We start from the raw sequence: 22,053 nt of genomic DNA on the forward strand, positions 1-22,053 counted from the left end.
TTTTTCAACTTTGGATTATTTTTTGCCTGTTGTTTGGATGTTTATAAAGAATTTTTGTGAACCATAAAACTATATGTATTTATAAGGACAGAAGAGGCACAAGTAATTCTGGAGGTGGTGTCTTTCTGAGGTGGAGTGAACAGCTTGCATCTTAAATATTTTATGAGATCTAGGTATTAGAACAATGTTTCTGATGCAGGAACACAGCGATCTAGGAACAAAAGGGAGATGGGGGCCAAGGAACAGACTGTGAAATTTCTTCAAAATAATCAAGTGATCCCAAGGCTGAAAATAGCAATGGATGGGGATACTGCAGATTGTTCCTAATAAGGGATTTAAAAGCTTAATGATTTATTGGTTGGATCTTCACTAATGATGTGCCCCTAACTCTGTGTGTGTAACTAAGAGGGCTGATTTATGAGGGTACAATCGTATCTTTCAGATATATTTGGTCCAAGTCTACATATTGAAAATAAATTGAAGGGTTATCAGAATATTTCAGGAAAGCAACGCCCACATGATTTGTATGGTAGGTGAAGGCTAGTGTATTAGGTGAAGAAAAAAAACCAAAAACCGGAGAGGAGAAACTGCAAAAAACAAGAGAGAAAAGCCTACACCAAAAAAAAACAAAACAAAAAACCCCACTTCTGTTAAGAAATAGCCCCTGCTTCTCTTAGTCTAGAAGGAGAAAAATAGCTTCTCAGATGCTACCAGGGAGCAATAGTTTCCTTTCAAAAAAGAAGAAGAAAGAAAAAGAAAAAAAGAAAAAGTTGTTCTGTTAAATCAGCTACACATGGAGTCAGTCTGTGTAAGGAAATCAGCCTTTTCATTACAAATGGGTTTAAAAAGCCCTAGAGAAGTGAGACGTGAACAGAAACAATATTATCCACTAACAACCCAACTCTCTCTCAGACAGCTGAGAGAAGATCAGCAGCATCATTGAACAGGGGGTTTGTCTTAAGATAAAGACTCATCTTTATTTCTTTCAGGATATAAAACTTGTATTTAAATCAATTCAGAGAAGCACTTTAGTTTTAAACATTAGAGAGCGGGGAAAGCCTATTTAATAAAACAGCATTATTTCATTTTCAAAGAATGATACTGGCAGTAGCTCTGAGTTTAAATTCTGTATTCTTTTCCTCAATTATAATTATAGATGGGACTGAAAGGAAGCATGCCTATTACTGTCATATTTATTCTTTTGACAGGTGTTATGGGACTGTAATTTGATGAAATGACTCAAAACGCAGATTCCCTTACAAATACAATTCCTGTCATCAGCACGAGTGGTTTAGGGGAAGTCCTCCAGCAAGCCTTTTCACCAATCTTGAACACCCCTAATGTTTTAGCAGCGATCCGTATTCAGGAACATGGGGGAGAGCCTGCCTTCAGGGCTTATATCCGAGGTAGCAACAGCCAGAAGGAAGAGTGGGTGTTTAAGGTAGAGAAGGCAACTGTTAGTGGGACAGCCTTCTTTTTCATCTGGGTGGGGTTGGATCAGGCAAGGGGCACCCAGACTGGTTTCGCCTGTAGGGTTTCCTTATAAACAGACCCCAGCCCCGCATGCGGCCGGCAGAGGGCGCTCGACTAACAGCCGACGGGCGGGGGCGGTGCCGCGCTGAACCTGGAGCGCAGGCGCACTCGTGGCTGCGGCGTCCGTCGCGTCCGGGGTTGACGTTGCTCGGTGGAGGCGGGTGAGCCGAGCTGGGCTTTCGGAGGGCGGGAGAGGAGCCGCGCGCGGAAGGGCGCAAGGGGGACGGAGCCGCCCGAGGCGGCGGGGTGAGCTAGGGGTGTGAGGCCTCGGCTGTCCTCGGTCTTGCGCGGCCAGCGGAAGACCCATCGGGGCTTCTGTTGCCCCCGTCCCCTCCGCGTCGGCTCTCGTGGCCTCGGAGGGCCAGGTGTCCCGGTGTGTGGCTCCCGGCCGCGTTCGGGCCCGTCGCAGGCCTCGCCGGGGGGCTCGGGAGAGCGGGGCAGGCCCCAGTTTGCTGGGAGGGCCGCAGGGAGCCCGGGGGACTCCAGACGCCTCTATGAAATGCCCACTGTCTGGCACACACCTCCGCGCTCAGTCTCGGCTGGGCCATTTATAAAAGCAGACGGGCCCTTCCGCGGCCCATCTGCCCCAGGCTAGCTCCCGGGGAGCACGCTTGCCTGGAGTGACCTTCACGTTCTGATAGACGCGTCTGCAAGATGCGTCAAGTCCCGCGGAGTGTGGAAACCTCTTGGTCCTCAGGACTGTCTTGTTTTATTTTATTTATTTTTATTTTTAAAAATTATTTTTGTTAACATATAATGTATTGTTTACCCCAGGGTTACAGGTCTGTGAATCATTAGGCTTACACATTTCACAGCAGTCACCATAGTGGTTTGTTTGTTTGTTTTACATAGCTTACAATTCACTCACTTAAAGTGCACCATCGAATGTCTTTTAGTATAGTCAGTGTTGTGCATCCATACTCAGAATCAATTTTAGAACACTTTCATTGTCCCCAAAAGAAATCTCTCCTTTAGCTGTCACTCTCAAACTCCCATTCCCCCCACCCCCACCCTGGGCAATCCCTATTCTACTTGCTGTCTCTATGAATTTCCCCATTCTGCACATTTCCTGTAAATGGAATCATACAATATTTGGTCTTTTATGACTGGCTTCTTTCACTTACAGTAATGTTTTCAAGGTTTACCCATTTTGTATCCTGTATCAGTATTCATTTCTTTTTATTACAAAATAATACTCCACTATGAATGTGCCATGTTTTATTTATCCATTCATCAGTTGATGGACCTTAGGACTAATCTCTTCACCTCCTACCAAGCCGCTTCTGGATCTGACCCAGACTTCCTGGCCATCATCTTGTTAGCTCTTGTTCTCCCTTGGCACCCCTCCCCCGACTCTGGGGGTCCTGGCATTCCCTTCCTCCCTTAAGCCTTCATGCAAGCTGCCTTCCGCCTTCACCATCCCTTCATCAAATCCTACTCTTCCTTCAGACCTCAGATTGAATGCCCTTTTCTCAAGAAACCTCTGACCCTTGACTGGGTGAGGGACCCTATGAGCCATTCTCTCAGGGACTGAATTCACCTTTGTAGCAATTATAACTGAGTAGTTAGTTTTAATTTTGTGTTAATGTGTAAGGTATATAGGGTCAGGGCCTTCTGTTTGTTTCTGTAACCCCAGTACCTAGACCTTGATGTCAGTGACTATTTCAATACATATGCTCATATGCCTACCATGTATCAGGCACCGTACTATATTAGGGAGACAGCCATGAACAAAACAAATTAACTTCCTGCTGTATGGAGTTTACATTCCAGTGGGGGGAATACAGAGGTGTCAGGTGGTGAAAAGTGCCAGGAAGAAAGACAGAAGGGACTGCAGAATGGTAGGAACGTCCTCTTAAGTGAGACCTGGATTCCTTTAGGGCAGAGCAATGTGGGTGCCTGGAAGAGCTGTTGGGTAAGGGAGGAAGGGAGAGAGTGAGAGAAGGGTAAATCGGGAGCTTTCAGCTCAAGGGTCCTTTGAGATGAGCCCTACGTATGTGTAGAAAGAGCTTGTTAGGAGGGTAGAGACCTAGGTACAAAGCCTAGCTGCGCGCTCACCCAGTTCTGTGTGACCCGGAGCCTCCGTTTTTCATCCTCCGCAAAATGGAAGTATTAGGATTGTAGAGTAAGTAGCCCCCGTGAAGTACTCAGCCACGTGGCAGACACCTGGTGGATGTGTCATGGTTTCCTTCTTTTGCCCTCGGACCACACTGGTATGTTGTGGCCTATGTGTGGGAGGCCGTTGCCTAATGTCACGATGACCTGCTTCATGTTGCTGGCCGCACTGCTCTGAGATCAGCATGTTTGCCTTTTGTCTGATTTTTCCAGTTTGCACTGACGGGGCTAGCTTACCAGGTTCATTTGAAGCTGGCAAACTAGCTCAGGGCGGCTGAGTGGACACATGGGCTGTTCAGAGTGGCTCCTTAGGCTCTGAGAGAGACAGAAGGTGTGGGAGGAAGAGCTGAGGATCCAGGGCCCGAGTCTGAGGCTTTGGGATTCCAGGACAGCCATTGTCCTCCTGGCTTTAGTGTCCTCTTTGGTAAATGGAAGTTAACACACATTTATAGAAAGGATTCCAGTGTGAGATCTTATAGAGGAGTATGGGCAGCATGTGGTGTGAGCCTTGAGGAAGGGATGCGGGAGCTACATCTTGAAGGATCAAGAGGAATTCTTGAGGCAGATGAAGAATCCAGCGTAAGGAAAAGAGAAGCGTTGAAGAGCACAGCGTGTTTCAGAGACACAATTAATGATAGTTACCAAGTGCCTCGTATGTGCCGAGCATTCTTAGTGGCTTAGGAGCATTCATGAGTCCTTGCAATGAGTCTGTGCAGGAGATACCATTAGTTGCCTCATGGACAGATGTGCAGCTGACTCTGCGATGGAAATTGAGAAGCTTGCCCAGGTCCCACCGCTGGCCAGTGATGGAGCAACGATTTGAACGTAGACTGCCTCATCCCAAGGTCCAGAAACTTAGCCTCTAAGTTCAGTATGTGGCTAGAATGTAGGGACTGTAGACAGCAGGAGATGAGTTTGACGAGACAAGTTGGAAGCAGATTTGAGAAGGGTAAACGTTCCACAGAGGTTCTGGAGAAGGTGAGTGACACAGTGTGCTTTTGAGGAGGTATCCTCCGGTCGGACTGGAGAGACTGATAGTCGGATAGTCTGAGCAAGGTATTGTTACAAAGCTGGGAGCCCAGGTACTGTCCAGGTGAATGAAGCGGGGGTGGACACTGAGGACGGGGAGGGTGGGTCTTGAGAGCCTTGACCATGAAGGAAAGGGACTGGAGGAGCACAAATTGCTGCCCCGTTTTCTAGCTTGGAACGTGCATGTGCAAGTTAGAGCCCCAGAGGTGGGGGAGCAGAATCACTCTGCTTCTATATTGCGACTTTCCCCATCCAGAGAAATAATTGCATATTTAAACAATGGCCTGCACAGGCTTAATTTAGCCTTGTATCAGTATTTAATAGGGCATAATTTCTGGTCTTGTTCTGCAGTTTCATTCTTTCTTTTCTTTCTTTTTTTAAATATATGACTTTTTCCCACTTATTTTTAGGTGCCTTATGTCAGGGCACAGGGTAGGGAAATAGCCAGGGGGGGTTAAATGGGGCCGTAGGCCTATTTCTCAGCATTTGTACCAGTGATATTACTTGGCTCCCAGGAAATTCCCTTTGTGGCTTTATTCTCACTCTTTTCCTTTATCCTGTTATCGTCTCCTTTGGGTTTCCTAAGAACTTTTTTAGTATTTCCTTAGCTGCCCCCTTTTCTTTGTCTGTATAATTGACATCAGCCTTGTGACTTTTTTTTTTTTTTTTCATCTTTATGCAGCAGGAAGCTATAGATGATGGCCTTGGGTTTCAGAAAAGCATGGAGCAAAGTTTTATGGAGAAGGTTGAAAAATAAGTGTGGGATAATAGCACAGTCAAGTGCTTTCATGCCTGCGGGCCTGGTCCTGAATGAGCTCCAGGAGAGTTCTCTGTGGGGTCCTTAGCCTGGATCCAGGCGGCATTCAGTGGATGGCTCAGATACAGACGTAGCAGGTGGTGTTAGAAGCAGGCAGGGGCAAGGGGCAGCAGTTCTCAGTGTGATTCCTGGCCTTACCATCTAATAGTTGTGTGGTCTCTGGCAAGTTTCTTACCCTCTCAGAGCCCCAGTTTCATTATCTATAAAATGGGACTAATGATTCTTACCCCAGAAGATTGTTGTGAGGGTGCACAGGGTAACACATGAAGCGCTCAACACCTTCCTGGCACTTCCTGATCACTCCCTGAATGGTAGGTCATACGACATGGCATCAGCCGTGTAGAAAGCTCGAGGTGGGACAGCTAGGTAACATGCCAGGCCATCCGTCTCTGGTCCTAGGGCCGAGCCCAGAGCCATACATGTGCTAGGTTCTCTGAATGATATTGTGTGGGTGACTGACACAGCTCACTGGGGCTCCTGTCTCTCTCTCTGGACCCCATTCATGCCTGGGATGGGATTGTTTCGTGCTTTTGTTGTGCTGAGTTGAGTGGAGCTGGCTAATAGACAGGGTCAGGTACCCCAGAGATTGTAGCAGATGGTGACTCTGGACAGAACTAATAAAATACAAGGTGGGAAACAGATTTAAGAAGTGTTCATGGAAAAAAATGTTCCTCTGAGCTGAATGCCAGAGTCACCGTGAGGGCCTGAGCCAAGAATGCTGTCTGAGTGGCCTTTCTTGAACAGCTAGGTAAAGGAGGGGACATTGCCCTCTGAGATCCAGAACCCACAAAGCTGGTCAGGATCCAGGCTTCCCCCCTGGACAGTACATCTAAGAGGGAGACCGATATTGAGGGTGCGTGTGTCCTGAAGAGTGTGAGTGGGACAGGGAGGCATTAGGAGAGGATGGCACCTTCAGGGTGGGGATCTTGGAAGAGAATGACTTCGGGGCTGGGGTCACTAACTGAACAATGACAGAATGGCCTCGGAGGTCGTTGGGCTGGGGGGAGCGGGTAGAGACTTGAGCCCCAGAAGGCAGAGCTCAGATCCACGAATGAAGTGGAGAGCTCAGACGGGAGGTCGTGAGCTCCCCACCACGAGGGAGCATATTAAGGGAGAAAAGCTGGAAAGCTCCCTGCCAGGGATGGGGAGAAGAGATTTCTTTTACCCTGGATAGGAAAAGGCTGCCTTCGGTGCTCTGGTTTTGAGACTCCCTACTTTGGATGACTTTTCTGCTCATTCAGTTAACACCTCTGACCGAGAGTGTCTACCATGAGTCAGGCCATGCCACCTTCAGTATTTTTAGAACTTTCTAATTCATCGGAGGCGACAGCATGAATAACCAGAGTTCAGTTCTGATTTGGGGAGAAAGCTAAATAAATTTCATATGCTCTTTAGTTTGATTTCAAAGAAAAAAAGATTTTTTTTTTCTCTCTGATGTTGGTAGAGGTCACTAAATCAGTGAAATCCACCACCTCTCCCAGTGTCAGTTTGCGTGAGTATCTCCCTTCCGCAGCCCAGTCTTGTCTCAGATAGAAGCACCTAAAGATATCATAACGTATTGTTTTCCCTTTTGCTACTTTTCCAGGCCCCGAAAAGGGCCCCCTACTGAGTGGGCTGCTGCCATGATCCCGGCAGGCATGCATGCTGCCTTACTCAATCCTCCCATCAGTCTTGCCATGATCGGGGGCCCATGTACTTTCAGTGTTCCACTCAAGTCTTCTGGATGCGGGAGAGTTGACTAGAAGGTGTTGGAGAGAGGAAGGGTTCAATCTGACACCCTTCTGTTGAGAGACCACTGCATGCCAGGTGCGCCTAACAGGAGGCTGAGCTGGGTAGAGGGTGGAGGGAATGGAGAATTTGGTTTCAAATGGGATAGAGATTGGCAGTTGCCTAGGAAAGCCTTGACACCCCCCCCACATACACACTCATATACTGATGAGCTTAGAGCTTGTTCTGTGTGTGCCATTAAAGGATGTCAAGCAAGGGGCTCAAAGATGAGATTTTTTTGGTCTTCCATTGCTCATTCTGGCTGCACGTAGAGAGGGATTGAAGAAGAGACATGTCGGAAGGGGTGTTGGATTAATCCAGGAGAGAGGCTCTGAGAGCCTAACAGAGACAGGGAAAAGGAGGGACTCCTTTCTTTCAAGAACTCAAGGAAGTTAGAGCACTGAAGTCAAGTCCGAGTCCACATCCCAGCGCTGCCACTCCCTGGTTGTGTATTCATGGTCAGCTTCAGTTTTCACATCTGCAAAATGGGATGACAATGCTTTTTTGTCCAAGGGTGGTTGTAAAAATGTCTAGCACTTCTCTTAGTCCATCAGTCAGCTCTTGGGCAAGGATGAATCTCATGAAAGAGGGGATTTGAAAATACTCTTGCCCGATGGCCTCCCCAGACCGACCGAGGTAGGAGGCGTCAGTTGCCTACAGGGAATTCCTGCAGGTGACCTGCAGGGAAGCTGAGAGGACCGGAAAGGGTTGGCATGGGCAGGAGAGGGAGGATGTTGCTGCCAGAGGTGATGGGCAGGAGAACTCAGGGCTTGGAAGATTCTGAGGTTCATCAGCTAGGAAGCATTGATGGAGGAGTGTGCTTGGTACCAGGTTGTAATGTGCTGGCACTGAGAGAATAGAGATGGGGGAATCGGACACACTTCCTGTCCTCAGGGGAGTTCTGTCTGGTCAGAGAAGATTGAGAGGCAAACACTCAGAGCCTGGGTGGTTCCTGCTGATCTAAGCAGGCACAACAGGCTGTGGGCAGACAAATCAGGGAGAGAGTCTAGTTCTGTGTGGGGAGGAAGGGGACACAGGAAGACTTAACCAAAAAGAAATTTCCTGGAAGAGTGTTAAGGGCTCACAGAATCAAGGGAGAAGGCTGGAGAACCTGGCAGGAATCTAGACATTTCTGGAAGTCCAGGAGGCAGGAGCTACAAGGACAGTTCAGAGCAGGAAGAGGCTCGTCATGCAGCCATTGCTAGAACACATGAACTCATTTTCATGTTCTTTGTAACCTTGCTCAAGAGCGCATTTCCAGAGATGGGGAGTACTCAGTTGGCCTCACCTGGGTCTCATGTTCTCCTTGTTGGCCAGGAGAGATGGAGAGATGGAGCCACAGACAGCCTCAGCAGGCGAGGCTCAATGGGAAGAAGTCATTCCTTAAAAAGAAATTGGGGTGCCGTTAGGAAGAGTAGCACCCACCTGGACTCTGGAGCCGGACTTCCCAGGTGGAGATTCTGGCTTTTGCGCTCAGAGCTCTGTGACCTTGGACACATTTCTTGCCTCTGTTTCTTTATCTGTAAAAGGACAGCATAATGGAACCTCCTTGTTGAATTATTGTGAAGATGAAATTAATTCATGTGCGTCATTTAGAATAGTGTCTCTCCCATGCTACATACTCAGTAAGGCTGTGATCGTAATCATCCTAAGTGCTCAGGGTTTGTTATTATTACTAAAGGAACCACAGGTGGAGTGTCAGTGCGCCTGGCAGGTGGAGGAGTGCTGAGGGGTGAATCTGGGTGGGCAAGAAGGCTTTAGGAGTCAGTGCCAGCCTCACGAGTTTAAGACTTTATCCCCTAGGTAAGGAGAAAGCCGTGGAAGGGTTTTTCTAAAATGACTTTAAGTTACAAAAGAAATTTCAAAATACAGAGAAGTTGAAATAATAGCACAAGGTCCACCCTATTCCTGCCCTCTAAACACGATCTTAACATTTCACCACATCTTTCTCACCCTATCTTTTCTCTTTTTGTGTTGCCTCTTGTGGAACAATGTGAAAGTAAGTTGCAGACGTGATGACACATCACCCCTAAACACTTCCTTCCACTCACGTCTCCCGAGAATGAGGACATTCTCCCACACGACGCACTGTTGTTCCACCTGAGAAAATTCATAGTTAGTAATAATTCACAATCTCCCGTCACATCCAGCTGTGGGAGGATTTGAAGTAAGGTGTTCGACAAGGCATTGTGGCTGCCATGTGGAGGATGGCTGGAAGGGGGCCAAGGGCAGGCCGGTACCCTCCCGTAATGCAGGTGACACATGGTGAAGCCCGAACTAGAGTGATGTGGGGTCGCGAGGCCTGTTTGAGGTACTCCAGAGGTCTCCCATTGAACGTGGTAGCAGGGCTGGTGGGTCAGTGAAAGCTTCCAGGAGGAGGTGCTGGACCTAACAGCTGAGTGTTGTAGGGTCAGGAGACCTGCAGGAAGCAGACTGTGGGCAAGAGTGGGAGAATTCATTTGACACGTAAATATTAAGCATCTACTGTCAGGGTTCCATTTATACGTCAACTTGACTGGGCCGTGAGATGCCCAGAGATTTGGCCAAACATTCTGGGTGCTTCTGTGAGGGTGTTTTGGATGGGATTAACAACATTTATTTTTTAACGGGGGAGAGAGAGAGAGAGAGGCGGGGGGGGGGCGCTGAGGGAGAGGAAGTCTTTTAAGCAGACCCTACACTGAGTGTTGAGTCGAACCCAGGGCTTGATCTCATGACCTGAATTCATGATTTGTGCGGAAACCAAGAGTTGGATGCTGAACTGACCGTGCCACCCAGGTGCCCCTGGATGAGATTAACATTTAAATCAGGAGACTGAGTAAAGCAGATTGCCCTCCCTAATGTGGGCAGGCCACCTCCAAGCACTTGAAGTCCTGAATACAACAACAGACTGACCCTCCCCTGAGTGAGAAAGGATTTTCTTGGCTGGTGGCCTTCAGCCTGGGACATTGGCTCTTCCCGGTTTGACATGGACTCAAACTGGGGCACCTGCTCTGTGAGATTTCAAACTTGCCAGCCTCAGTAATCACATGAGCCAGTTCCTTATAAATAGTATACACACATGAATATAACATAGATATATTCTCTCTGTATATTCTATTGGTTCTGTGTCTCTGGAGAACTCTATTGCGTCTACTATATGCCAGGCATTTTGTCACAGTGCAGAGACTATAACAGGCAAACAGGATGTAGACTCGTGAAGTGTGCCACTCCAAGCTCAGTTTGCCTGGACTCTGGGGGGAGTGGTCGAGAAGGGATGAGGGGTGGGCAGGGGGAGGAAGGAGTATGGACTTTGTTCCATAGGCCAGTGCTTTCCAAAGCTTAGTACCACTTTCCTGATTTTTCTCATATCCACATCTCAGCTGCATTCTTCTTTGCTAGATATTTTTTAAAAATACCAGTTTTACGCCTATTCCTTTTTAAAACATTTAAGCCACACTACCTATGAAATTACGGAATTTTTTTTATTACACATGAAAATAAATAAAAAATCATTACAATAAAAAATGTTGACCCATATACTGCTTAAAATAATTTCACAGTTTTCCTACATTTGGGGAGAGTTGTCATGAGGGACAGGGTTAGGGGTGGATATCAGATCTGGGGTTTTAGGCAGGAACATGCCATGCTGAGATTTAGGTTTTGGAAAGACTCAATGGCTGTTGAGTGGTGAATAGATTGGAAGAGAGGGAGACCTGCTCAGAATTCTGGCTGTTGTCCATGGGAGCTCTGATAAGAGCCTGAAGCAAGGATGTGCAGTGGGAATAGAGAGGCGGGGACAGATGTGAGGGGGCATTCAGAGGTAGAATTTGATAGGACTTAGAAACAATGGCGTGGGATTGAGGCAGGAAGAGAAGTCTAGGTTGGCTCAGTGATGGTTTTGGTTTGGTTGCTCGAGAAGACAGAGGTACCTTCACAGAGGAGCTCAGGAGAGGCTAAAGTCAAGTGCAAAGAGCAAGATATGCCAGGTGATGGTTAGGGGCTGCAGAGTTTGACTACAGTTTTAGCAATGATGCTGTGAAGTTCATTGCCCCTTAATAGCAAACCCACACTTTAAATTAAATTAAAGCATTTTTAGTTTAACTCTTCTGAGTGGACCCACACATGCATTCTCTGCTACTTATTACTGAGAATGACTAAGTATTATAATTGAGCTGAAAATAATCTCCCGCCCATACTTGCTGGGTTGGTTTCTAAGTATTGCTTGGGTTTTTATCTACTGAAACAAAGTTGTGCTCTTTCCAAATGTTAATTTTGAAGCCTGCAGATGGTAACCATCTGTTACACGACTAGCATTTTACAATATTTGATTAGCACTTTATATAGTTTGGGGAAGCCTGCCAGTGGAGTCTGCCCATCAGGTGGGGACTTCGGTGGTATGTCCTCTCTAGTGGTCCTTGAAGGTCTTTGCCCTCATTGTATGGGGTTCCCCTCCTTTTTGGGGGAGGAATGTGCTTTAGTACAGCTAGTCAGACTGGTAGGTTGATATTCGTGGTAGGAGAACCTTAGGGGCCTTGCCTTGTTTGTACTTTTCCTTAGAGCTGGAACCATCAGACCTCATCGTGGAAGCAGAGTTTGAGAGGTCAAGATCTGTCTGTCAGTTAGGACTCTCTGGGTTGCAAGTGACAGAGTAACAAACCCAAGCTTCTTTGGCAAAGGGCATTATTAATTGGGTTAAGTCATTACAAAGTCTAGGGGTGGGACTGCCTTCGGGTGGACGGTTCAGACGAATTCTTCAGACTTGGTTCCCTCACATCCTTAGCTCTGCCTACTGCTGGTGGCTTCAGCCTCAGGCTTCCAGAGGAGGCAAGGTGGCGCCCTGGAGAGAGGCACAAATCCCCGAAGCAGCAAGTATTGAGGGAAAAAAAATGGAGGCCTTCCCGGCCACTCCTGCAGAGGCGGTGGGATGAGTTCTGATTGGGCCAGCTTCCGTCATGTGCCACCTGTGACCCAATCCCTGCGACCACGTGGATGCAGAGCTCTGATTGATCAGACCTGGAGTGGAGCCCTACCCTGACCTGTGGGCAGAGGCCCGGGGAGAGGCGGATCTGCAGTCACACGTCCGGGGCTGTTAGCAGAAGTTGAGATGGGGGGGTGGGGCAGACCACCACCTGCCTGCCCCGGTGTCATGGCGGGAGCCCAGAGTACCAGGAGGCATTGGCAAACTTAGCTGTGGAGACAGGCAGTTATTGTTGCCAGGACGATAATATGCTGGAAATGGAATGAAGGAGCCTCTGAAACTGGCTACTTAATGAATTTCCTTTCATAGTTTTAAGAACCTCTGATAGATTAAGTATTCTAGTTCTCTCTCTCTCTCTCTTTTTTTTTTTTTTTTTGAGGGGGAGGGAGTTGTCTTTTTTTTTTTTTTTTTTTTTTTTTGATATTTCTTCTGTTTATGTCACTTTAAAACTAAGACCTGTCACTTAATCTTGGTCTTTTAGCTCCTTGGTTTGGAACACTGTGAGCTTCTCTCTCAGAGAGGGGCGATCTGTACAGAGCAGATAACAGATTCCATTCAGTCTAGTTCAACAAACAGGGCATGAAGCCCCGGGGCCTGGGCCAGGCTCCACAGGCCTGGCAGCAGATGAATCCTCAGCAGTGTGGGAAGCACTGTAACAGCTCCAAAACAGGGCACTGTAGCTCCTCAGGGCAGGACAGTCAGGAAGGGCTTCTCAGAGGAAGTGACACGGGGCTGGAGCTGGAAGGATGAACATGAGTTGCCCCCATGGCAGAGAAGAGGAGGGGAGCTTGATGCTAAAGGCACTGCTTATGCCAAGAGACCAAGAGGCGAGGTACTTGCTGGTTTGGGGGGTTGAGTGGAGGCCACTGGCTCCAGTGGGCATTCTGGTGTCAGTATGGAGGAGACTGGAGAGTGACAGGCTAAAGGCGGGAACAGACCCCAGGCAAGATGCTGTGGTAGAGGTCCAGGCAGGAGCCTGTGGCACATCTGGTTAAAAGTGAGGTTTAGTCCAGCAGATCTGGGGTGAGAGTGTTTCTAACCAGCTCTCAGGTGACATCGCTGCTACTGGTCCAAGACGATTCTTTGAGTGGTGAGGCTCAGACTCTGGCATTCTCCTCTTTGTTGGCTGTAGTCTGCTGGTTTCTCAGTCTACAGTGCAGGATCTTCCTGCTCATCTCCCTTACCCTGCCTGTCCATGACACCACCTCACCCACCCCCCACAAGTTGGCTTCCAGAAAGAATGAAGCTGTGTTATTTCGCCTCTGGTCCCTGAAGGCCTACCGTGGTCTGAGGCTTCTGCAGGACAGAATGCCCTGCCCAAGCTCAGGGTCTGGGTTCTGTGCAGTGTGGCAGGAAGGGGACTGGGCCTCCATGTTGTATCAGACCTGCTGACAGAGCCATGGAACAGGGGGCTCAGGGCCGGGGATTGGCTTAATGCCTTTGAAATAATGCTCTGTGTTTTTCAGGGACAGAGGGACTCGCAGATGGCCCCACTACCAGGGGCAGAGCTGGTCCAGAGGCCGCTGCAGCTCTACCGATATCTGCTGCGCTGTTGCCAGCAGCTGCCAACCAAGGGCATCCAGGAGCATTACAAACATGCTGTCAGGCAGGTGGGAGCAGGGGATAATGAGCTTGGGGTGGTGGTGGGAGGTGTCACATAATAGGAGGACTCTTTCAGAGTTGGGGGCAGGGGACAGGGAGGGTCTTTTGGGTGGTAGTGTAAGGGAGGAGTGGCAGACTAGTAAGAGCCACCAAAAACCATAGCCCAGCTCCCCTCTCTTATTTCTGCTTAGAAAACAGACGCTTATCCTCTAGCACATCAGCTCTGTGCCAGGGCTCAAATAAGGCAGCTAAATGGATAATTAAAGTAGAGTATAGGACATAGCATCATTTTGACAGGCATTCCTGCGAGTAATGCACAGCCTGAATGTACTCATGAGAAAACATCAGGTAAATCCAGACGGAGGGACCATCTCCACACCAGTGGCCTCGGCTCATCCAGCATGGCAGGGTCGGGAAGCACCAAGAAAGGCACACCTGCTCTGCTTGGTATGATATGACCATGAAATATGATGAGTGGATTGGTTCTGGTCCAGGAAAAAAACAACAACAACAACAAAAAACCAGTGCTTTAAAAGGACATTATTGGAGACCTTCCTGAAATTAGAATATGGGCTGTAGATGAGATGATAGTATTATACTAATGTGGCATTTTCTGAATTTGACTACTGTGGTTTTGTAATCTCCTTATTAAAACACATGGAAGCGTTTAGGGATCAAGGGCATGATGTCTGCAACTTTGAAATGTTTCCAGGAAATTGAGTACAAACCTATATAAAGAGAGAATGGTAAAGCAAATGTGAGATGTTCATGGCTGGTGATTCTGGTAGAGAAAAGCTTCTGTAGGTTAGAGGTTACTTCCAAATAAAAAAATCATAAAAAATAAAAAATAAATAAAGTAAAATAAAAATAAAATAAAAAATAAAAAACTTAAATGAATACAAATGTAATGTGGAAAGTTAAAAAAAAAAGTTGAGGTAGCAACAGCCAGGCTGTGAAAATATGGAGGAGGATGCAGCTAGTTGTCTGAGGGCGTCAGGGAGGGCTTCGCAGTGTGAGCATTTGAGGTGCTCCTGAAGACAAATAGGTTGAGAGTGACTGGGCAGAAGAGGTACCAGGTACCCTTGTGAAGCGCTCTGAGTGACACACCAGTGAACCTGAATCTCACATTCCTTCTCTGGTCAAAGGCAAACAGCAGCCCCATGCTGCTCTGCACTGGGCCTGGCTGGAGTTTCTAGTCACTGGTCTCCAGCCCCCACTCTGCTTGGCCTTCGAGCACTGTTCCTTCCTATCATGCCCTGCAGGGAGCAAATGGAACCGAGAGATGGAAGTTTCTTTGTGCCCCTGCTGCCTGATCACCTTTGGGCCCAGCCTGATTTGGGGTACCTTGGGGGCCAGTCTTCCATATTGCTGCTGCTCTGCGGGCAGGAGGACGGGCTGTGTAGTTAGAAGGGACTCGGATTTGAATGCCACCGCCACGCACAGTGGCTGGGTAGGTCATCCAAGCCTCTGTTTCCTCATCTGTAGGACAGATCCTTCCTTTTTTTTTTTTTACTCATTTATTTGACAGACAGAGATCACAAGTAGACAGAGAGGCAGGCAGAGAGAGAGGAGAAAGCAGGCTCCCCGCCAAGCAGAGAGCCTGATGCGGGGCTAAATCCCAGGACCCTGAGATCATGACCTGAGCCGGAGGCTTTAACCGACTGAGCCACCCAGGCGCCTCCATGGACAGATCCTTCTAACTGTCCCTGGAGGGCTAAGAGCCATGCCCAGTGGAAAGTGGCCATGGTGTGTCTGGCCTGTACCTGATGCTCTGAAGATGCTGGTCCTGCGAATTTTGTCTTGTCATCTTTTTTTTTAATGCTTAAACTTTCAGAGTTTCCGGGTTCATTCAGATGAAGACAATCCTGAGAGAATCCAGCAGATTATTAAAAGAGCCATTGAAGATGCAGACTGGATCATGAACAAAGTAAGTTCTTGGCTCCTGGCTCTTCCTACCCTCTGGGTGGGGGTGGGGGGGGTTGACAGCAGTAATCCCTATGGCCACCAGGGGTCGCCCCTGCCCCACACGTGGGCCGGATCAGCCAGGCAGAGGCACCCTAGGGCCCCAGCCAACAACTCCCCTCTTCCAGAAGCCCAGAGTTGGTGGCAGATGCCTTTCTGGTTGTATCTGTTTTCTGTCAGGGGTGGGGAATTCTGAGTCCCTAAACACCAACAGTGCTGAATAAGCTAAGGCGGGGTAGCAGGAAGAAGGAAGAGAAAGGTCTTCCTGGAAGCAATAGTGCCTGAACTAGCAGCAGCCTTGTGATGGCTCAGACAGGAAGGCTGTTTTGGGGTGTAGTGAGCTCCTCATAGCCAGGGGTATTCATACTGAGGTAGGGTTATTGAGGAAACATTCAAGCATCTATTTTGGTAGAGGAAGGGTGGGAGTCAGGATTACAAATTAACTTGCTGGTCCTTACCCACTGGTGTTAGAACAACCCAGAGAACTGGGTGGACGTGCCCCATGCCCCCATCCTTCTAAATCAGGATCTCCAGATCGGGGCCGGGGTTCATTTTTAAAACTCAGTGATTGGACTTGATGACTTCTGAGGGTCTTCCTCTATCTGAGTTTTTTTTCTTTGAACCAAGATGTAGCTTAAAGAACAGGATGGGCACACCCCATATTCCTGTCTGACATTCCCATGTCTGTCTGTCTTTTTTTTTTTTTAAAGATTTTGTTTATTTATTTGAGAGAGAGATAGTGAGAGAGAGCATGAGAGGGGAGAAGGTCAGAGGGAGAAGCAGACTCCCCACGGAGCTGGGAGCCCAATGCGGGACTCAGTCCCGGACTCGGGGATCATGACCTGAGCTGAAGGCAGTTGCTTAACCAACTGAGCCACCCAGGCGCCCTTCTTTGTCTTTCTTATGTGTGCCCTCCTACCCCGTCAGGTTCCTTTTCCATTAAGGAAGAAAGGGTCCCTGTGTGCCAGCTAGAGATTTGACTGTCTGGTGCCTGCCTCACTGCCTCCAAGAAGCCCCTGCAGGAGGCATCTAGGGCCCCAAAGAACATGGTTCTCAGGATTTCCTAGGTCCTCCCTCCCCTTTTGGCTTCCCTCACCCACTTCTAATGATCTCTCTGCCGTACAGTATAAAAAACAAAACTGAGACACTGTCCTGAAGACATTGAAGTGCAGAGACCTCGCTTCTCCTGAAACTCAGCAGCAGCCGCCGCTTTGGAATATCCATCGGCCTCATTGGCTGAGAGCAAGAAATCAGGGGTAGGAGAAACTGACGTCAGCTCAGCCAGCTCTTCTTGCCACGTGTGTGTTTCTGGAATCCTTTATGTTCACTTTCCTGGCCGTTGCCACGGGAGATTTGGGGAAGAATACGTTTTGTCACTTTGTTCTGAAGGTGCCACATGTATTCTGGATGTTGTCCTTGGAGATCCAGAGGAGACGGGGCATGGGTTTTTGAACCAGTCAGGTCTGGATTTGAATCTCAGTTCTGCTCCTTTTCAAGGGTCTTGTCTTTGAGCTCAGCGTCCTCCCGTGTGAAGATTAAGCATGAGGAAGTTGAAGAGCTTCATGCAGGACAGGGTACATGGGGGTGCAAGTAAATGTCCCTTCCCTGAGGAGGCTATTCTCTACTGCTCCTTCCTCCCCCCCCACAGTGCTCCGCGTGTCTCTCTAGTGCACTCCTTGTCCAGCCCGGGTGGTGTGCGGGCCTGTCCCGTCTTGCTTGTTGTCCCTGAACCCTCATGGCTCCACCATGCCCAGCACTCCACCAAGCAACTGTTCCTCCAGGCACTGTCCTCCCGTGAAGTCCTGGTCCGTGCCTTCAGGGAGTGTTTAGTGTCCCTGAAGTGGTGAAACACAGTCCACATGGAGCAAGGAAGAAGGGCAGAGCAGCTCCAGCGGACGCCCAAGTGTGCAGGCTTCTGTGAATCTGCGATCTGGCATGCTGGCCCTTCCCTGCTTTGCCTTTCCCATCTTGGAAGGAAGGGTGGAGGCAGAGAGGAAAGGAGAGAGGTGGGGAGCAAGCATTCTTGTGGGATATGGTGACCCTGATACCCGTGGAGAGACAGGCTGGGTCACATCCCAATTCCATACAGTTTGCTCTTGGGGGAACTTAACCTGGCTTGCTTTAGCCTTGGTTTCCCCATCTCCAGTACAGTGATGCCCCCGCCCACCTGCCAGGGCTGCAGCAAGGAGCACTGAGCTCTAACGCAGTCCAGGCCCTTCTTGCAGAAGCCAGCTCAGGGAGCCCGCTGCGCTGCCGTGGCCGGGTACCACGGTTAGGGAGACCTCCTTTGCCAATGGGCAGGTGGAAGCATGGACGGGTTGAACTCCATTTCAAGGTCACCAGGCTACTATGCAAGTTCTGTCTGAATCTACCAAACACTACAGATTTGGGAGGGAAGAGGGGGCAGCAAAGGGAGGAAAAGCATCCAGGAAGGACTGGGGGGACTGGGCAGAGCAGGAGGAGCAGCTGAAAGTGGAGAAGCCACACTGGACTTGAGTATCCCCAAGGATTCTCAGCCAGAGAGATGAGCCAACACGTTCGTGACCCCGCAATGAATTATAGGACTTAAAGTGACTCAGGGACATCTGTATGCACTTGACTGATCTGCAAATAATGAAGTAAATTTATCGATCTCTGAAAGCTCTGGTATTGTGAATGCTGTGCTCATTCATTCCCCAGACACATGTTGTTGCCTACTGTGTGCTGTCATTCTAGGTATTGAGGACTTAGAGACAGGCCTATAGAAAGCTGCCCAGGAAGAGATGGATCTTCAGAGGAGATGGCTCTCTTTTGTTGAGATTTTTATTTTTTCTAATAATGGGGGAAACTGGTAGGTGGTGATTATTTCTTGGCTAAGTACTGGCTGTGTGTTTGGGGGTGTGGGGGTCTTCTCCTTATCCCTGATGCTCAGGGGCTGATTTGGAGGGGGGAGCACTTACCCTTACTACATGATGGGAAGGCCTAGGTACCTCCCATAGACATCCTCTGAGAAGATTGTCTTGAGGCAGAGAAAGGACCTATTCCAAAGCACAGATTGTCAGGAATGAAGACCCAAACTTCTCCCAACTTCCTTAAATGAACCTGTCCCTCTGTACATCTTGCTTCCCTTGGGGATGGGGATTAACATGAGCATCCAGGGCAAAAAAAACCCAAAAACCAAACCAAAAAAACCCAGACTACCTTTGTTGAATGACAGGGGAAAACTCTTGGGAATTGACGTGCATTTCCCTGATGTGCTGACCTCATTCCCGCCCTGTCCATGACATCCTCTGGCACCCTTGCACCTTGCACATGGATTCCTCACTCTCCCAGCACTCCAGCCTGCTCATTCTAGGTGTATTTGCCCAAGGGTCTCCTCCTGTCCGCAGTGCCCTTCTTCACTTACCTTATTCACCTGAAAAACCTCTTTTCTCTGTCAAGACTGAGCTTAGGCATGATTTCTATGAAGATGTTATTTGCTCCCCGTAGCATTACACCTTCCAAGATTTTTTTCATGTTAACTGCTGAATGCAGACCAATCAGATGACACTGGTTCCTTGAAAAATGAATGCAGTCTTAGGCCAAATTAAGAAAGACATGGGATCAAGAAGAAGGGAGGTGAAAATCCTTCTTGTATTCTGCTTTATTCAGACTATATCTGGAGTATTGATTTTCAGGTGTGGTCCATGGCCTCCTGGGAATTCCCCAAACCCTCTGATGGGATCCTCAAAGTCAAAACTACGTTCATGATAATACTAAGACACTGTCTTTGCCAGTCCGTGAACATTTGCAGTGATGGCACAGAAGCAATGATGAATAAAACTGCTGGTGCCTAAGCATGAATCAGGATAGGGATTATCACCACCGGCTTACTCATGAATGTCCCTGATGAAACAGCAAAATGCTTCATTTTGTTAAGTCTCAACACTTGAGTGTAAAAATATTCTGTGCAATGAGCTGAAAAGCACACATAATACAGCACCTGGGCTGCACACATAAGTAGGACAGTTGTCCGGAGGAAAAGCACACAATTATTTGAGATGTGAGCTAAATAAACTTCTTTATTCACAGAACCGCATTCTCTTGTGGAAAACTGGTTGAATCTGTCCTCTGTCATGTTAACCATCCTTCATAGGTTCATTTCCTCTGTAGTGTTGCCATTCATTTATGTATTCACTAATTCACTAATTGGACAGACACTGAGCACCTTGTATGTATCAAAAATTACATCTATGTCTCCATCTAGGTGAGATTGTGGATGGTTTAATTTGCTCCCCCTTCTGATCTTTGTGGTTTCTGGAAATGTGTGGAGAAATTTCGTTTTAGGCACCCATGACGACCCCTAGGAATCTAGAAGTCTTTTTTATAACCTTCTCAAGGAAAAAGTTTTTTGCCCCTAAAATTTTCCCATTTATAGACATTAATCCACTTTTACACACACATTTGTTGCTAACGAGTTTGGCTGGAAAATGGTGAATCACTTTGAAAAGATGTTTTTTTTCTGACATTGCCACCTTCTCCTTACCATAAATCCTTAAAATTCTCAAATTGGAGACATAAGAGGACTTGTCTAAGTCCTCTTGGACAACTTGCTACATCAGCCTCAGCTTCCAGCCTCCAAGTGTGGAGGTAAAGGAACATTCTCAGCCCTTTCTTCATCTTGGCTGCGGTGTCGATTTCATGCTAGCTCTGGCTCAGGATGCTGTGTCTTTCCCTTGCATACTTGGCTGCATCAGAAACCACTGCGGGAGGAACGTGCAACCCTTAGACACTGCTGGTGGGAATGTAAAATGGTGCAGCTGCTTTGGAAAACAGTTCGGAAGTTTCTCAAAATGCTAAATATAGAGTTAGCATATGACCCAGCAATTCGGTACATAAATCTGTGTATATATACCCAAGGGGAATGACATATGTTCAGAGAAAAAACTTGTACACAAATGTTCGTGGCTTAATTTATAATAGCCAAAAAGGAAAAAAAAAAAAAAGCAGCCTAATGTCCATCAACCGATAAACAGATGGATAAAATGTAGCGTAGTCATGCAGTAGAATATTACGTGGTAATAAAAAACATAAAAGTACTCATACACCCTACAAAATGGATATACCTTGAAAACACTGTGCTAAGTATAAGAAGTCAGTCACAAAAGACAAGAATATATTGTATGATTCCATTTATATGAAATATCCATAACAGGAGAATCTATGGAGACAGGAAGTAGATTAGCCCAGGGCTGAGAGGGACAGGTGTTCTTTGGAAGGGGAGTGACTGCTCACTAGTACAGGGTTTCTTCTTGGAGATGAAAACCGTTTAAAATTAGGTTGGGTTGATGGCTCTGCAGCTCTGTGAATACATTAAAACCGACCAAATTGGGGGCACCTGGGTGGCTCAGTTGGTTAAGTGTCTGACTCTTAATGTCAGCTCAGGTCTTGATCTTAGGGTCGTGAGTTCAAGGCTCTTGTTGGGGTCCACGCTGGGTGTGGAGCCTTCTTAAAAAAAAAAAAAGCAAAGCACTGAAATTTGCCATTTATTTTTTTAAATTTTTTACTTTTAAAAATATTTTATTTATTTTTTTGACAGAGACACAGCGAGAGAGCGAACATGAAAGAGGGGGGGAAGCAGGTTTCCTGCTCAGCAGGGACCCCCAATGTGGGGCTCAATCCCAGGACCTTAGGATCACGACCTGAGCCAAGGCAGACGCTTAATGACTGAGCCACCCAGGTACCCCAGAATTACACAGTTTAAATGTGTGAATTGTGTGGTATATGAAATATATCTCAATAAAACTGCCAAGAAGACATCAAATGCCAGGAGAAAACCAAACAAATCAGTGTGTCTGGAGGTTACCACTTAAATACCACCAATTTCTAGAAAATTCTCACCTTCTTGATTATCTCAGTTGAAAGGAGTAATTATTGTCTTTTCTCTTCAGTGGTATCTGAAGTTGAATTTTTCTACCAGGCTTCTCTTGATGACTTCTTCATGCTCCACAGTGGGTAAAAAGCTCTCAGTGTTGAAAACTGGGAAGAATGACCAAGCTCTGATGGATCAAGTGGGCAAGCCCTCCAGTGCTCATCGTGGAAACTGCAGTTACTCAGTGAGCTGTTTCAGGCAGAGAGAGGGATTGGCTAGGTCCTTGTTGACTGGAAGTTAGTTGAACTTCAGGTCCTGGTAGACAGAAACTGTCATTGGGAGAAGGCAGGTGAGCTGTTACTACCTTTACTTCCCTTGGTGGTCATTTCAGATTTGTTTGGGTTGGCAAGGACATTCTCAAAAGTCCTCAAATGACATCAC

At 47.6% G+C, this 22,053-nt stretch overlaps 1 protein-coding gene across 2 annotated transcripts; it reads left to right on the forward strand.

Annotated features, from left to right (window-relative positions):
- The first annotated feature begins 1,664 nt into the window (after positions 1 to 1,664).
- On the forward strand, positions 1,665 to 18,422 carry LYRM9 (LYR motif containing 9). Of its 2 annotated transcripts, none has more exons than XM_044248334.1 (4): positions 1,665 to 1,694; positions 13,685 to 13,828; positions 15,655 to 15,747; positions 16,908 to 18,422. In XM_044248334.1, exons 2-4 carry the CDS (start codon positions 13,703 to 13,705, stop codon positions 16,923 to 16,925), a joined length of 237 nt encoding a protein of 78 aa, XP_044104269.1. In that variant the 5' UTR covers positions 1,665 to 1,694; positions 13,685 to 13,702; the 3' UTR covers positions 16,926 to 18,422. The 2 variants fall into 2 exon arrangements, with proteins under 2 accessions (XP_044104269.1, XP_044104268.1); XM_044248333.1 differs by lacking the exon at positions 1,665 to 1,694 and adding an exon at positions 12,636 to 13,050.
- Positions 18,423 to 22,053: the final 3,631 nt, after the last annotated feature.

This window comes from Neovison vison, chromosome 5, assembly GCF_020171115.1.
Source record: "Neovison vison isolate M4711 chromosome 5, ASM_NN_V1, whole genome shotgun sequence".
NCBI lineage: Eukaryota > Metazoa > Chordata > Mammalia > Carnivora > Mustelidae > Neogale > Neogale vison.